Source organism: Lissotriton helveticus, chromosome 9 (genome assembly GCF_964261635.1).
Source record: "Lissotriton helveticus chromosome 9, aLisHel1.1, whole genome shotgun sequence".
Lineage (NCBI taxonomy): Eukaryota > Metazoa > Chordata > Amphibia > Caudata > Salamandridae > Lissotriton > Lissotriton helveticus.
This window is the reverse complement of record NC_136070.1, coordinates 119,549,969-119,566,346: the sequence shown is the minus strand read 5'-3', so window position 1 is coordinate 119,566,346 and position 16,378 is coordinate 119,549,969. Positions and strand designations below refer to the sequence as shown.

At 43.7% G+C, this 16,378-nt stretch overlaps 1 protein-coding gene across 2 annotated transcripts in view; it reads left to right on the top strand.

Moving 5' to 3' along the window:
* Window positions 1–16,378, top strand: part of RAD51B (RAD51 paralog B) — a 202,461-nt gene that overhangs the window by 14,389 nt on the left and 171,694 nt on the right. For both annotated transcript variants that reach the window (XM_078662007.1, XM_078662006.1), the window contains exon 3: window positions 12,358–12,474. In XM_078662007.1, the coding sequence (XP_078518133.1) occupies window positions 12,358–12,474 (117 nt within the window). The remainder of the gene's footprint in view (window positions 1–12,357; window positions 12,475–16,378) is intronic.

Below are 16,378 nucleotides of genomic sequence, written 5' to 3'. Positions count from 1 at the left end.
CATACGTAGATCGTCCGTTATCGACAGCAAGGCCGTTTCAGTGCTGTATTTTGGCCTGAAACCTGACTGTGATGGATCGAGGCTGTTAGAATGCTCCAGGTAGGTTGAGAGATGTTTGTTGGTATGTTTCTCAATAATTTTCCCCAAAAAAGGTAACAAGGAAATTGGTCTCAGATTGGACATATTGGTCCAAGGGAGTGATGTATTTTTCCGAATAGATCTGACCAAGGCCATTTTCCATTCCTGAGGGACTTTTTGCGGTGTTAAGTGAGAGATTTACAAGTTTCTGGATATCAGAACCGAGGGTTGTCCCCAGAAGCCCCATGAGCCTAGCTGGGAGAAGATCTGCCGGACTCCCACTTTTGATATCCATAGACAACTTCAGAACCTCTTGTAGGGTAATTTCAGGGAACTCCATAAATGAATGCAGATTAGTAGGCGTAATAGGCACGGTGGTTATATTTTCTGGATCAGTCCTAACAGGGGTGAGTGCCTTTATTTTGTCATAAATGGCATCAATTTTTTCAGTGAAAAAGTGTGATATACTGTCACAAAGATGTTGGGACGCCATATCTATGCTCTCACATGCTGAAGGTTTTAAGAAAGTATTAACAATCTGATATAGAACTTTGGTGTCATTACCAGCTGCCTCCAACTGGGTGGTGACATAGTTCTTGCGTGCAGATCTTATAGCTTTGTGATATACACTCAAAGCCTTTTGATAGTTGATTTTATCATCATCCAGATGGGACTTCCTCCATGTTTTTTCTGTCTTTCGAGCCCTCTGTTTGAGGTTACGTAGTTCTTCCGAGAACCAGACCTCTTGTTTTCTCGCTAAACGCTGTTTAAAAGTTTTTAACAGGGCAATTAGGTGTACTGTGGTTTCAATGGCTGAGTTCCACTGTGTGAGGGCAGAGTTTATATCATCTGTGGGCTGAATAGAAGGAGGACAATATTCCCTTTGAAAGTTGGTGTTAGAAATTTTATGCCATTGCCTCCGTTTAGATGGAATTTGCACCGTAGAAATGGAACAAACAGCCCTCTCAGGCATAAAAATTCGAGCACAAAATGATCTGTCCAAAGGCATGGCAAGGGAGGCTGACATTCGATTCCAGAAAAATTAGATATAATCATGTCCAAAGTATGTCCTGCTTGGTGAGTCGGGCCAGAGTTACACTGTTTTAGTCCCATTAGGGATAAATCGGCCAAAAAAGATTGTACCTCACTATTGTTGGTTTCTTCACTATGGATATTGAAGTCTCCAACCAACAAAAAATCTTTATCTGAACATACATGGGGAGCCAGTGCTTCCAATAACTGTTTAGATATGTTCCTCATAGGGCCTGGGGGGCGATAGACCAGAGCACCTTTCCTACAGTGTTTGGCCGTTGAGCCGAACCTAAAAATCAACATTTCAAAATCCATATTACAAATTTGATCAAGAACAGAAACTAAAATACTGTCTTTAAATACAATAGCTATACCCCCACCGGTTTTTAAGGGTCTATCTAATCTTGCTATATTATAGCCATCCGGTATGCCAAGCGTAATGGCCAGAGAAGAGTGGGGTTTTAGCCATGTCTCCGTTAAAAAACACATGTCTGGCCTATAAGTAGAAATAAGATCCCAAACTTCAATATAGTGCTTGGCCAAAGATCGTACATTACATAATAAGTTAATTCCTCCCTGAAGTACAACAGGGTGGTGTTTGGTAATTTGTTGTATGGAGGAAGAGTCTTTGTATAGCGTAAACTGATGGTGGCAATGTCTACATGTAAAAGGTCCTTCAGGACTACAGTGGTGGTAATTTGGACAGATAGATACACACAGGTTATCACGCACAGTTGTTAAAGCCCGTGAGGTGTAACTTAATCTAATAACCTTATGTGTACTAGCGGGGTCTGCCATGGCCCCTGGTCCCGTCCTGTCGCGGACGGGCGCAGACGGGCTTCTCTCTGGCGCGTCTCAGGCGCTTCGCTGCGCGCGACCGCTGTGCGCTTTCTGTGACGAGGGGGCTAAGTACTCCTCAGCGCGCATCAACTAGAGCGCTAACCGCTCGATGTAGGAAGTGGCCTGGCTCTGCCTGACCCGCCCTCCGCTCAACGGCACTGGTTGCCGAGTCGGACCGGGGCGGGCAGGACAGGTGATCGAGCCCAGGCTAAGTTGCTTTTGAGTTTTGCCCTGAGGGATGTTATCTCTATTAGCGGCGCTATAGTGGCGCTATAACACACAGTAAATATCAATAAACAGTAAACAATGTTAAAATCCGGCGCTTTAAAATCAGTCAGTTACCAGATTCAATTCAATCAAGTTTTAAAATTCATGTGCATCAGACATTTGCTCGCAGCTTAGGCATCAGCGGGTCGGGAGACACTGCCACCGTCCTCCTTACCGCGATTCCCGCCTGCTCCTCGCTGCCTAAGTACTCCTCAGCGCGCATCAACTGGAGCGCTAACCGCTCGATGTAGGAAGTGGCCTGGCTCTGCCTGACCCGCCCTCCGCTCAACGGCACTGGTTGCCGAGTCGGACCGGGGCGGGCAGGACAGGTGATCGAGCCCAGGCTAAGTTGCTTTTGAGTTTTGCCCTGAGGGATGTTATCTCTATTAGCGGCGCTATAGCGGCGCTATAACACACAGCAAATATCAATAAACAGTAAACAATGTTAAAATCCGGCGCTTTAAAATCAGTCAGTTACCAGATTCAATTCAATCAAGTTTTAAAATTCATGTGCATCAGACATTTGCTCGCAGCTTAGGCGTCAGCGGGTCGGGAGACACTGCCACCGTCCTCCTTACCGCATAGCGATGGGGAACAAATTTGAGCCCCGCTATATTAAGTTGTAATGTTAGGTTAGGTGAATTAAGCCTCGGCACTTCTACCTCAATCAATATATTATGAGGCAATGTCTACGTTATGTAAGTACATTACCACAGAACAGCACTATGTATTCTAGGCTTTTCCTTTTCTATACCTCGACGAACACCTAACCTACCTCATGACAATAGGAAATATTTACTATATAACTCGACACTTATCTACCACTCATTATAGTATTGTAATGCTATGTTATGTGAATTAAGCCACTCGACAATGATCTACCTCACTATGATATTATATGGTAATATTATGTTATGTCAATCACCTATCGACAGTATGTATAATTGTCTGTGAAGCGCTCTGATACCCAAGGGTCACGTTAGCGCTATATAAAACTTTCTAAATAAAATAAATAAATAAATGTTCTAATATAACCAACAAATATAACTGACAAAGTATTAAAATGGCTCGGGTACCACAACATGAATTTATATTGCATGTGTATTGTTTGTTTTGATGTCCTTTGTGATGTCACATGTGACATTATACTATGTGGACCGAATAGTGCTTTGCGGGAATTATAACTCAAGTTCTCCTTCACTTGTCAGTAATTTAAAGTTTTGGATCGGCTCCATGGCTGGGGAGCACCTGGAAGAGGCAGACACAGTCGAGTGCAAGGCCAAAGAGCCCTAACTTGTGCGAGGTGGATATATTGAGTAGGGACCTAGGTATATCCTAACAAAAACATGGAAATCTACGCTCAAAATATTTGTACAGGGACAATATGGATGTTTACACGGATTACAACAAAAGTGTTTGGAAAAAAACATAACCCCCCCCCCCCCCCCCGAAATTCCCTTTTATTTGTAGATTATATTAAACTATGCAACAATAATCTCTCCCAATGCACTGCTCATAATGTACGGAAATCACAATAACATTGGTATTATCAATTGTGACATGTAAATCACCCTTGATATCATGGATGACCTCACAGAAGGCACAATCAATTTCTCTTTTTCACATCTGATTGTTCTGAGTGGGAATACAGTCTTGTTTCTATTTGTGTCCATCACAAGATTACTTGGTTCAACACTGTGGTGCAGTAGCCTGCCAGCTACAATTTAATGTCAAAGTAGATGAGTATTGGCAGTAAGTGTAATGACCCTGCTTCTATTATCTACATACACAGATGACCATGTCTGTGAGGATGTGTATTGTTAGTTTATTTTCTTTACACATTTGACATGAAAAATAACAGTTGTGATATAGCATCATTTTACTGACAGTGAAATCTAAGGCTTGCTCTAGACTGCAGAAAGCTGTGCCTGGTGGAGTCTGCGGTTAAGACCTGATGAAAGCTTAGAATGTATTACCGTGGGTATTTTGTATATGGGCATCTATCTACTTGGTTGCATGGGTGCTACCCCCGTGCAGTTTCTTTTCTAGTAAAGATGTTATGGATTCCAATGTGATTTATGTTACCAATGAACCGGATGATGTCGGATGTGTTGTCATCTGCCATGTGCAAGATCGTATGTGGTGTATTGGTGTTTGCGTAGCTCCAAGTTACTGACCAATTTTGGTAGTTTTTTTACTTTGGGTTATGACTATAATATACTTCAAGCCAAGTTTTGCAGATCCTTTTAAAAAAAAAAATGTAAGACCTATATTTTGTAATTTCAGTAAATAATTGTAAAGCCACTGTAACACACACAGATGTGCTTTTTTTTTTAGAAATGACATGGGCACCAATAAATTAATCTACTTGAAAAGTGATCAATAAAATGAATTCACTTTTAAAACTTATCCTGAAGATTGACCAAGTCTTGACTAACCCATAGAGGGGACAAAAAATGCAGCATGACCCAACAGTGTCTGGCCCAGACCCCCCAGGATATAGTGACATGGATTCGCAAATTTAGCGTCACACATATGGGAATTTAGCGTCACACATATGGGAATTTAGCGGCATTTTTGCGGCACTTTATTTTACTCATAATCATTCATTTTCAGCCTGAAATTGTGAAATCCTGTAGGGTCTGTATAGGGAAGTAAGACAACGACTATTGACTGAGATACTCGTGCTTGATGCTGGCTCTCGGGATCAGCACTGCGCATCTAATTGACCAAATTACTGTTCAAGCTAAATATAATTTATTTTATGTAGGTTAAAAAGTGAATCCCACAATTAAAACGTGTGTAAATGTACAATTCTACATACGTTTCAACAAGTGTTAAAATAACTACAACCAGGCAAATAACTTTATTAAATTATTGTTGATGCTGCACACTCATACCAACTACGAAAGGCGCAAGTCGCCAGCATAGAAGGTAAAACGGATTTTTTTTTAAATAGTGACATGGATAACTTAAATGAATCAGGTACTTTCCTCACATATTAAATATCCTGGTTCTTTTGGGCATACTGTGCATTAAACCATAGAGCCTGAGCATTTGTAGCCCCTCCTTCAGCCTGGGCCGGCAGCTACTACCCTTTAATTTCGCGGCACTTTTGTAAAAATAGTGAAATTTTTACAAAAGTGCCGATTTTGTGGGCACTTTTGTAAAAATCGCTGCATTTTTACAAAAGTGCAGATTTTGCGGCAAACTGCGAAATCCTGGAGGGTCTGTTTAGACACCCCTGCAGGCCTAACCACTGGATTGAATTACACAACAATTGACAGAAAGCTAGCTTTTGGGACACAGATCGTGATTTTTGTTATTTGGTATAAATCCGTCCCATAGTTTTCCAGATATTTAAAAAAAATCCAAAATACGACCTTGAATAATGACCAGCTTGTGCACAGATCTGCTGAGCTCTGGCTGCTGACACTTCAACCAGGAAGTGTTGGCAGCCATCTTCAGACTCGGCTTCAGCCAAGTCCCAAAAAAAGTGAAAAAAAGAAAGGGGTGTGGGTGGATAAACCCTGATCCCCCAAGCCTTGGTCTTGGGGTCCCAGGAGAAAAAAGCTATTTTTTTAATTCACCAAATATTTGTGAATATCGCAGTGCCTTAAAAAAATGCTTTCTTCCACATTTGTTTTTGAAGAAACCTGGGTGGACCAGGTCCTGGGGGCATGTGGTCATTTTACAGGCGCTCCCCTCCTGAGGCTCTTTGAGCCCCGGGGACCATCAACTCCCCAGGGCCTTATTTTAAATATTGGGTTGCAATCGTAGGTTTTGCTTCAAGACTGATGAACCTTTCCCTAGCCTTACCCTTGTGTATGTATTGGTATACAAGAATTGAATGGCTTTCAGGAGAAGAGGGGAGGTTCCACAACTCAAGATGTTACTCTGTAGGCCTCAAAGGCACAGAGAAAGTCCACATAACAGTGTAGATTTGAGGAGATGCGCCTGGCTTGGTCGTTTAGCAGGGCAGGCATTAGGATGTTTGTGGTTGTGCCTGTTCTTTTGATGAAACTGTTCTAGTTCACTAGTACCAATGTGGCTATTTCAGACCAGACTGTCAACTAAACGAGCAGACATTTGGCAAAATATTATGCCTCCCCATCCATTAGGGTAATTAATCGGTAGTTGAGAGGTAGTGTAGTCTTCTGTGCTTTATAGATTGGGGCCAAGATCAATTCCCGCCAGCTGTCTGGAATTACCTGGAGAATGAGGACATGGTTGTATAAGACGATGTTTGGCCCAATAATATTGATTCTGTTTAAAAATTGCTTGTGGTAAGCTGTTGAGTTCCGGGGCATTGTCCCAGTGACCGGTATTGATTATATTTTTCCACCTCTCCTGAAGAGATGCGACTTACTGGACATACTGCCTCCAGGCTTGACGTCCCAGTTTCATGGTACCCTTGTGATGACTTTGGGTCCTCATCCATTTCCTTGAGATAAATACTTTAGGAGGCTTCCAAGATGTTCTAGATTGATGGGAGCAGCCTGTGGCATGATTCACCAGTCCCCAGAAATCTCTGGTGTCGTTTCTTCTGGAGGCTGAGAGATTTTTGCACGAGTGCAAGTCTGCCTCTGCAGACTCCCATGTGACTTTTTTATCACCTTCTATGCTAATGACGAGCTCAGCTCATCATGAGGCACGGTGCTCATGTGCTCATGACGTGCTGAGCTTTTCATGAGCCGTGGAACGCTCACACGTGGGGATAATTACCCATCTGTGCTGAATGTTCCACGGAAACAGATGTGGTCATGATTAGCTCAGCTCGTCATGAGCACACGAGCACTGTGCCTCATGACGAGCTGAGCTCGTCATGAGCACGGGGTGCTGTGCGCACCCCCCTCCCCCCCCAGCACAGCGGGGGAATTACCCCCGCTGCAAAGGTGTTAAATAGTGATCTCAATTTTGGGAGGGTCTCACACCGTAAAGTCAGATTTGTACTATTTCGAAGTACCCGCCAGAGCAAGGCCCAGCTTCTTTGTAGCTGTTATGAGTTGGGCCAAGACCCTTCTGGGCCGGACTCGTGCTGGAACTGAGGCCTTTGTTTCTCAGCAGACACATGGCCCAACAGGAAAAAATACCAGTGGTACGCAGAAGGAAATAGAATAAAGCAGTGTGACTCCTACAAATACCTGGGAGTAGTGATCGACACAAGGTTCATGCTTAAAGAACACGTAAACTCCAGAAAAGCTCAAGCAAACATACTTCGTTTCACATTAAACATGTTAAAACTGAAATTAAAATGTCCATCAAACTCCTGTCTACTAAAAGTCCTAGTTGCCAAGTTTCTCCTAACTCTTACTTATGGCTCCTAACTATTCAAAGGCCAAGACGGCAACATCCTGAATCTCCAGCAATCAGGCCTATTTAAACAAATTTTCCGGATTCTGCAGGTCACGTCACAAGCTCAAGTTTGCTTGGAATTCAGGTTATCAAATCAACAGCCCATCCTACAAGCTGCAATAATAAAAATGTGCTGTAAATTAAAAGCAGCACAAGAGGATTCCGTGTTGGGGTATTGTTGGACAGAATTGAAGAACCAACCCAAAGGAACAACAGTCTTGCGTACCGTACTCGAACAAGCATTAACAATGCTTGACATGCATGACGCCTGGGACACCGACTATAGTTTTACTGCATTCAAAAAAATAGTCAACAACGCTGCAAAACAAAAAGCTTGAATAATGGACAAAGCTGCTTTATCAAAGAAAAAACATGGCTGGATGGTTTTATCTACATATGAGACTCAATCGCCCCAGCCGTATCTTGCCCAGCATATAACTACATCAATCCAGTATCAGCTTCCTTTGATTAGGTTGGGAGCTTTTACATCAAAAGACCAGGTCCCAACATGGAAACAATCATGGCAACCATGCTTTGCAGACTTTGTGAACAGGCGGAAGAATCCCTCATACACCTAGTGTGTATTTGTCCAGCTGTGAACTATTTGAGGAGGCATTATTTACTTTATGCATTCTGTTCCTTCCAAGTGAGATCTTGTCGGCCAGGCATAATGCTACTACTAAATAGCCACTCACTACAGACCTCATGTAAGGCAGCCAGATTTCTGCAGAAACTTTGTTTACTATTATCAAAATCAAACACAGTGCTCATAGGATTGTTGTTTTAGCAGCAGAGTGACAAATACGTAGGCTATTTTCATACGGCTTTTAACCATGAAATAGAAGATAACTACACCTGCTATTTGCACATGACTTTGAACCATGAAATAGATAACTGATAACATTCTGGTATTAAGGTACACGAGATCGGACAGGGACTTGAGGTCTTGTAATACTTAGTTTACATGTGCACCTTGCACAAGACGTTAGCCAGGCAGTTGAGGACTTATGCACATTTGTACTTCTTGCGCACAACTGCTGCTAAGTAATCAGATGAACATTTTTAATGAGTCACATTGTATGGTCTTATTGGAGTTTTGATGACAGTTAACATCTTGAAATTAATGTATAGGATATAGGATGGAAATTAGAGGCCTTATAACACTTACATGTGTACCGTGCACATGATGTATTTGAGGATCCACGCGCATTTGCACTTTTCGCACACAATCATTGCAATGAAAGTTGATGACCACCTACAACGAGCTTCACATTGTATAGTCACATTGCAATTTTGCCCATGATTTTAGCACATGATTTTAGATATTGGACAAAAGATGGACAAAATTGAGAAATAATTTGTACATTGATTATTGTTGATTAATGTTGATGAATGCAGAATTTTGTAAACAGGACAGTTCCTCCTTTTTATTATTAATTCATTGTTTTTGACAAATTTATGATTTTTATCACAAATTGTAATGGTTTTAATTAACTACATGCAATAAAATTACTTTCTTGACGCATTTGTTGCCCTTATGGAATGATCTTGATCCTCCAGAAGTAGCGCAGAGAGCTGAGCTCACTGCTCCAATGGGTTAGAGGTTGTTTCACATATCAGCTTTCATTTGTGCTTGACTTTACCTTCCACTCTCTTGATGGGTCTTGTTGACCAGTAAAGCCTTCTGTAGTTTGTTGTAGAGACTATGCCTATGTCTGGCTGGGCTTGGTCATGCATTGAGGTTGGTGGTTGCTTTCCAGCCAGCTCCCCAGTTCATAATAAACCACATGAAATAGACCAAGGAAAATGAAGGTGCATGTTGTAAAAAGCTTCTCATCTCCAATGAACTCTTTTTTTTTTTTTTAGGACCTCTATTGGTAGTGTAATAATATAATAATAATATCCACATTTGTAAAGCGCACAATCACCCGTTAGGGTCTCTAGGCGCTGGGGGCCGTCGGGAAGATTAAGCGAGCTATTGCCCAGAGTCACATGGTGCTGGGCTAACCTGCCGCCGGAGCCGGGGATCGAACCGTGATCCCCAGATTCCGAAGTCAGTCGCCCTGGCCGCGGCGCCACACCTCTAACACAACTGCAGCTTTCGATCTCCCTTGTTTTCTTCTGTGGGGACCTCTTTTGGCTATATTGTGCAACCCGAGGTGTCAGGCAATTTTTTTCTTCTTGCGGGGCATCTGTCGCTGTACAGTAAAATGGAATCTCTCCTTGTCCTAGCTTGCTGTTTCTCATGACACTCCATATAAAAGGAGGACCAGCTTTCTTAATCTTTGGGTTGTGCGGAGACTGGTATCTCTGTCTGCCGATGAAGAAGCAAAATTAAAAAAAATCTTCTGCCGTGCAAAACAAAAATAAATTCTTAGGATTTACAATCCATGAATGAAAAGTAATTAAATGAGTGATGATAGTCTGTTCTGATGTAAAGTAGTTCCTCATGTATTACACAAAAAGCAAAATGACAAATTAAAGCTAATAGGAAGACGTCCGAATAAGATGGTACTGCAGGATGTGTTTAGCGGTGTCTCAAGCCAATAGTGGCAGAAGGCTGGTCTGAAGCCCTTTCTATATGTTTATCAAGTATGTGTTGAATATAATATGTTTGCCAAAATGGTGTACGCACCGTTACATGGCAAACTTAACACTGGTGTGAGCACCATTTCCCCTGAAACCTAAATACATACATTTTCATTCTTTTCATTACATTTATGAAGCATTGAATACTGACATGTAAATGACGAAGTCAGGATAGACATATTGGCTATGCCAGTGTCTGCTTAGGTCTGGCGTTAGCCAGTACCTTTTGATTTTTACTAAAATTATCCATTTGATATTCTTACATATAGAGGTTTTCAGCTAGCTATTTTAATCATTTTAATACAAAATGGTACAACGGGTGTGCTGCCTTCGGCCAATGGCTAGCTTTACTGTTAGTGATGACGTTCTAATTTTTCACAGGGTGCACATCCACACAAAAGTAGTTCCCCTCAGTGGCATTGCCTGGGATGTCAATGAGTAATTTTTTTTAGGCCAAAAATATATTTTTGCTTTTAGCCAATTACTTTTTACTTTGTGAGCACACAGCAGCTCCCCCAACAATAAAGTTTTGCAAAAACACTGTAAAAGAAAACTAGGATTGAAAAGCCAAGAGGCTAGCAGTCCACACCAGACCTATTGGTTTTGCCAGTGCTGGTCACTTTTCCCAGCATTAGCCTTCTGAGCCTTTAGAGCAGCAGCGCGGACTGTATGCTTGCTTTTTAAATCTTACCTGGTGCCTGTAACAATCAAACAAGTTTGTACCTGTAAATTCAGATATTTTATGCGGATACAGAAAAAAACATTAAGATCACTAATACCTTTCACCCTGCCTGTCCAAACTGCACAAAACCTTTAAAAAAAAAAAATATATATATATCCTCTTAAATTTGATTTTGAGAGTCGGGGGCAGATTGGTCAACGAGTCCCAAATGTTGGCTTATACATTGAAATTCAAATCTGGAAAACTTGACAAGTGGGAATGCAAAACCCATAGCAATAGTACAGTGTTGCTAGCCTTTGTTTCCGGTAAGATTATGCTCTTGGTGCAGTCCTATTACTTAAATCCACTTAAACCTCCGTGTGGACCCCTATTCATCATTACAGTGACTCGCAATAGGGATCTATATTAATCATTACCCACAAATGGTTTTTCTCATTTCAAAAATGGATTGTCGGGTTTAAAAGGTATTGGCAGATCCTGTGTGCTAGGTTTATTATCAAAGTTTTAAACCGTAATATAATTATTTTACGGAATATCTGCTGTCTTCCATCTTGAAAATGTATAGCTGGTGTCCTAGCTAGTGCATTTTAAAGATTACTGAGACATATTCACATAAATCGAACCTTTCCCTCAAATCGTTCCTCAAATTTAATTGCAACAAATGTTGTTACATAACTGCACCGCCCCATTTAACTGTGGTTTAAAGTTGATGCCAGAATCTTAGGTTCCGCTGTTCTGCAATGTAAATGGATATCCCAAGTACTAAGTCCTAAGTACTAAAAGTCCTCCAAAGTGAGATTTTTCTAACCAAATATTTATATGTATTAGTAAATAGACCCGTTTACAACTGCAACCACGTGCATGGAAAACTGATGGAAGAAAATACGTCAAAGCAATGTATTTCAAATTATAATTATATAAAATATTGTAGCATAAACGCTATTTATTCACAGAATATGTTGTCATCCTTTTATGCCATTGCTTGTATCTGGCAATACAGATACTGCGTGGAAATTATACCAATACTTCCCAAACGTGGCAGTCTGTCCTGAGTTGTGAGGCCAAATCCTTTCTGAGTAAGAGAACAAGCAACTCCAGACGATTTTCATTACTATGGGGCATTGTCAATGAGGCTGGCTTTTCCACCCTGGAGACCAGATAATGAACCAAAAATCTAAAGAAATTGCTTGGGCTAACACTTAGAAACAACCCCCATACCTCACAGATGAATGTCCAGCATGTATTAGGTTGCATGTATCTCCAGAGGAGGTACCACCCCAAGGCATTCCCAAGGGGTAGATGTTGGCTCAAGCATTTCCACCAATGTTTTGTTCAGCTTTTAGAAATTGAATACAGCCCAAAGTGTAAACAACTGCCAAGTCCATTCGAAGTTTAACAAGTAAAACATTGAGTTAGAGCTAGGGGAGAACAGCACAGCATTAAATGCCATATGAAAGTCCACGAAGGTTGTCTATTTGGAAGGCCACACCAGCAATGTCTCTCTTTCTCTTTAGGCTTATGAAATGAGAAGTGCAAGAGCCACAAAGCAATATTCAGCATTCTTGTCCACAAATCTTGATCCTCTGGATAAGGTTCTTCGTGGAGGAGTAGCATGTGGAACCCTTACAGAGGTAGGCTGTGGCCTTTGTCAATATATGTCTTCCATAAGTGCTTTGATTAATAATAAATGTTCTTTTTGCTGGATCTGTGTGAAATCGACAACAAAACGCCCAAGCTGAATTTCTAGCACTGTTCAGAAGCACCCAAAGTTAGTTCATTTTGGTAATAGTTGCATTGTTTTTATTATTTGCAATTTAATTTAACTTGAAGCCGTACAAATTAATACTGAACAAGACATGCACATGTGTGTGAATTGACCATAGGTGTATCCAATCCAATCTAATCAGAAATTTGTATAGCGCGCTACTCACTCAGAGGGTCTCAAGGCGCTTAAGGGGGAGAGGTTCGCTATTGATCGAACAGCCAGGTTTTGAGTTGTTTTCTAAAGGAGAGGTGGTCCTGGGTAAGACGGAGGTGGGTGGGGAGGGAGTTCCAGGTCTTCCCCGCCAGGTAGGAGAAGGATCTTCCTCCCATGGTGGCTCTTCGGATGCGTGGAATCGTGGCGAGGGCTTGATTGGATGATCGCAGTTGGCGGGTGGGAGTGTAAAAGGTTAGGCGGTTGTTGAGGTATTTGGGTCCTGGGTCGTGGAGGGCCTTGTGTGCGTGGGTGAGGGGACGGAACGTGATTCTCTTGCTGACGGGGAGCCAGTGAAGGTCTCTTAGGTGTTCGGATATGTGACTTTGTCGAGGTATGTCCAGGATGAGTCGAGCGGAGGCGTTCTGGATGCGTTGAAGTCTTTTCTGCAGTTTGGCTGTGGTTCCGGTGTAGAGGGTGTTACCGTAGTCCAGTCGGCTGGTGACAAGTGCTTGGGTGACCGTCTTCCTTGTTTCGATGGGGATCCATCTGAAGATCTTTCGGAGCATGCGTAGGATGTTAAAACATGATGATGAGACGGCGTCGACTTGTCTGGTCATCGAGAGGGAGGAGTCTAGGATGAAGCCCAGGTTGCGAGCATGGTCCGTTGGTTTGGGTGCGCTGCCAAGGGCTGGGGGCCACCAGGTGTCGTCCCAGGCAGAGGGGGATGATCCTAGGAAGAGGACTTCTGTCTTGTCTGAGTTCAGTTTTAGGCGGCTGTTCTTCATCCACTCGGCTACTTCTTTCATCCCTTCGTGTAGGTTGGTTCTGGCGGTGGTTGGGTCTTTGGTGAGGGAGAGGATTAGCTGAGTGTTGTACGCGTAGGAGATGATGTTTAGGTTGTGTTGGTGTGCGATGGATGCGAGGGGGCTCATGTAGATGTTGAAGAGGGTGGGGCTGAGTGATGATCCTTGTGGTACGCCGCAGATGACTTCCGTGGCCTCTGATCTGAAAGGGGGGAGGCGGACTCTCTGGGTTATTCCGGCGAGGAACGAGATGATCCAATCCAATGCCGTATCTTGTATCCCGACGTTTCTGATGCGTTGTACTAGGGTGCGGTGGCAAACCGTGTCGAACGCTGCGGAGAGGTCCAGGAGGATGAAGGCCGCTGTTTCCCCGTTGTCGAGTAGGGTTCGGATGTCGTCTGTGGCTGCGATGAGGGCGGTCTCGGTGCTGTGGTTGGCTCGGAAGCCGGACTGTGAAGGGTCGGGGGAACCGTTAGACTCAAGGAAGGCGGTGAGCTGCTTGTTGACGGTCTTCTCTATGACTTTGGCGGGGAATGGGAGGAGCGAGATGGGGCGGTAGTTCTTAAGTTTGGTGGGGTCTGCTGAAGGTTTCTTCAGAAGGGCGCTGAGTTTGGCATGCTTCCAGCTCTCCGGGAGGGTAGCGGTGTTGAAGGAGCAGTTGATGATGTCCCGGAGTTGGGGTGCGATGGCGGAGTCGGCCTTGTTGAAGATGTGATGGGGGCATGGGTCGGTAGGTGATCCGGAGTGGATGGAGTTCATCATGCGGATGGTGTCTTCGGTGCTGATCGGGGTCCAGGCGCAGAGGGTGGGGGGTTTCGGTTCAGTGGTAGGGGCAGTGGTCTGGTCGCCGAAGCTGTTGTGTATGTCTGCGATCTTGCTGTGAAAGAACGAGGCGAGAGAGTCGCAGAGTTCTTGAGAGGGAGTGATGTCGTTGATGCCGGCACTGGGATTGGTGAGCTCTTTGACGATGCTGAAGAGTTCCTTGCTGTTGTGGGCGTTCTTGTCTAGTCGATCCTTAAATGCTGACTTCTTGGTGGTGCGGATCAGCTGGTGGTGTTTGCGGGTGGCGTTCTTGAGCGCGGTCATGTTGTCTGTGGTTGGGTTTCTTCGCCAGGCTTTCTCGAGGGTGCGGCAGTTCTTTTTGGAGTTCTTGAGGTCGTCGTTGAACCAGGAGGCTTTTTTGCTTCCTGGCTTGTTGGGATTGTTTTTCAGGGGTGCTAGCTCGTCAGCACGGTGGGTGATCCACTGTGCGAGATGGATGACTGTCTCCCAGCAGAATACCCCATTCTGGGATCCCGTAATGGAGGGCAACCGCCAGCAGTTTTGTGGCCACTGAGAAAAGTAGGGGCGAGAGCGGTCAGGCCTGACGAGTGCCCCTATGAATCTGAAATGACTTTATCAGCTGGCCAGTCTTGACCCTGACCAGTGGGCGAGTGTAGAGCAACTTAATCAGTCGCAGAAAGAGACCATCAATACTGTAACACGATAAGGTGTCAAATAGTGCTATATCAGTGTAGGGTTTTTAGTAACGACAGGAAGATTGGCACTCAAGCTAGTTTGTGTCGTGTTTACTATGTTCCGTGTATGCCAGGCGCTGCCAGGTAGGGGGAAATACCCTGTAACCCCCGTAAATATGCAAGTCCAGAAACCCACAACAATAATGAGAAACACTGTCCCGGGTACACGTATTTAGGATAAAATTCTGGTTTGAAGAGTCTTGTATTATAACAATATCTGCGGTCTACACCAGTGCGATGAATACATGTTTTTAATGATGCAACAATGAAAAACAACCAGTCAACACGTGTTTCGTCACACAAGGGAGTTATCCCGTGACTTCTTCAGGGCTGGTGAAGATACAAAACATTGAATAAAATAATGTACACGTATCAAATTGGTCGGTATCAAATTGGTCGGTACCAAACCAAGAAGCCATGACTATTGAGTCATGTGGGATTATCTCCATTAACACGTGGAAACCCTAAGCAGTAATGTTAAATGGATGACTGTATAGTTGACATGGTAACAAATTTGTGACTGCGTGGAGGAGAAAAACATCACGGCAATGAAGTGACATGAACCTGGCACGAGGTGAATAATGGTCTGAAAGTGACATACAAGTGTACATGTAGACACAATACATTAATCTTGAGTTCAAACACACTAGGGCGCGTAATCATGTACAAAGTGTGGACAAGATCGATGCCAAACTAGGAGAGTGGCTGGGATGCATAGGTTATGACAATACGAGGGAGAGACACAGAGTGCAAATGCTTGACCGTTGAGACTGAGTAGCCTCGAAAGGGGAGACTGCCAATCGGTTGTGACCGTAGGGTGTGGGTTCATAATCACAAGTGTCAAAACACCAAGGGCACAAGAATAATGGTGGTGGTTGGATGAAAGAAAATACCTGTATGGAGCTGCAGAGTAATACGGAGGTGTCTGGAAAAAGGGAAGAAAGAAAAGAAAGACCGGAATAAGCACGTTCCCAGGTCCCCTTGGCCCCCAGTGGGCAGAGCAGAGGGCGCAGCAGAGCCAGCAGCTCACCCAAAAAGTAAATGCCTTGATCCAATGTGTGCCTTGCTGCAAGTCCTGGTAAGTTTTTTGGATGAGCAAAACCGCTGCAGCTCTCCACCCCAGGTAGGTCAGGCCTTGGCGGCACACCTCCAGCCCTCTCACAGGTCTCTCCCAGCAAAGGAGTCCAAGCGGTGCAACAGGCCTAGTTGGATGGAGTCTGTTCTGGAGGATTACCGGTGCCCCAAATAGTGATAGTCATAGGTGCCGGACAACTTCGCAGGGCAATTCCCTGCACAC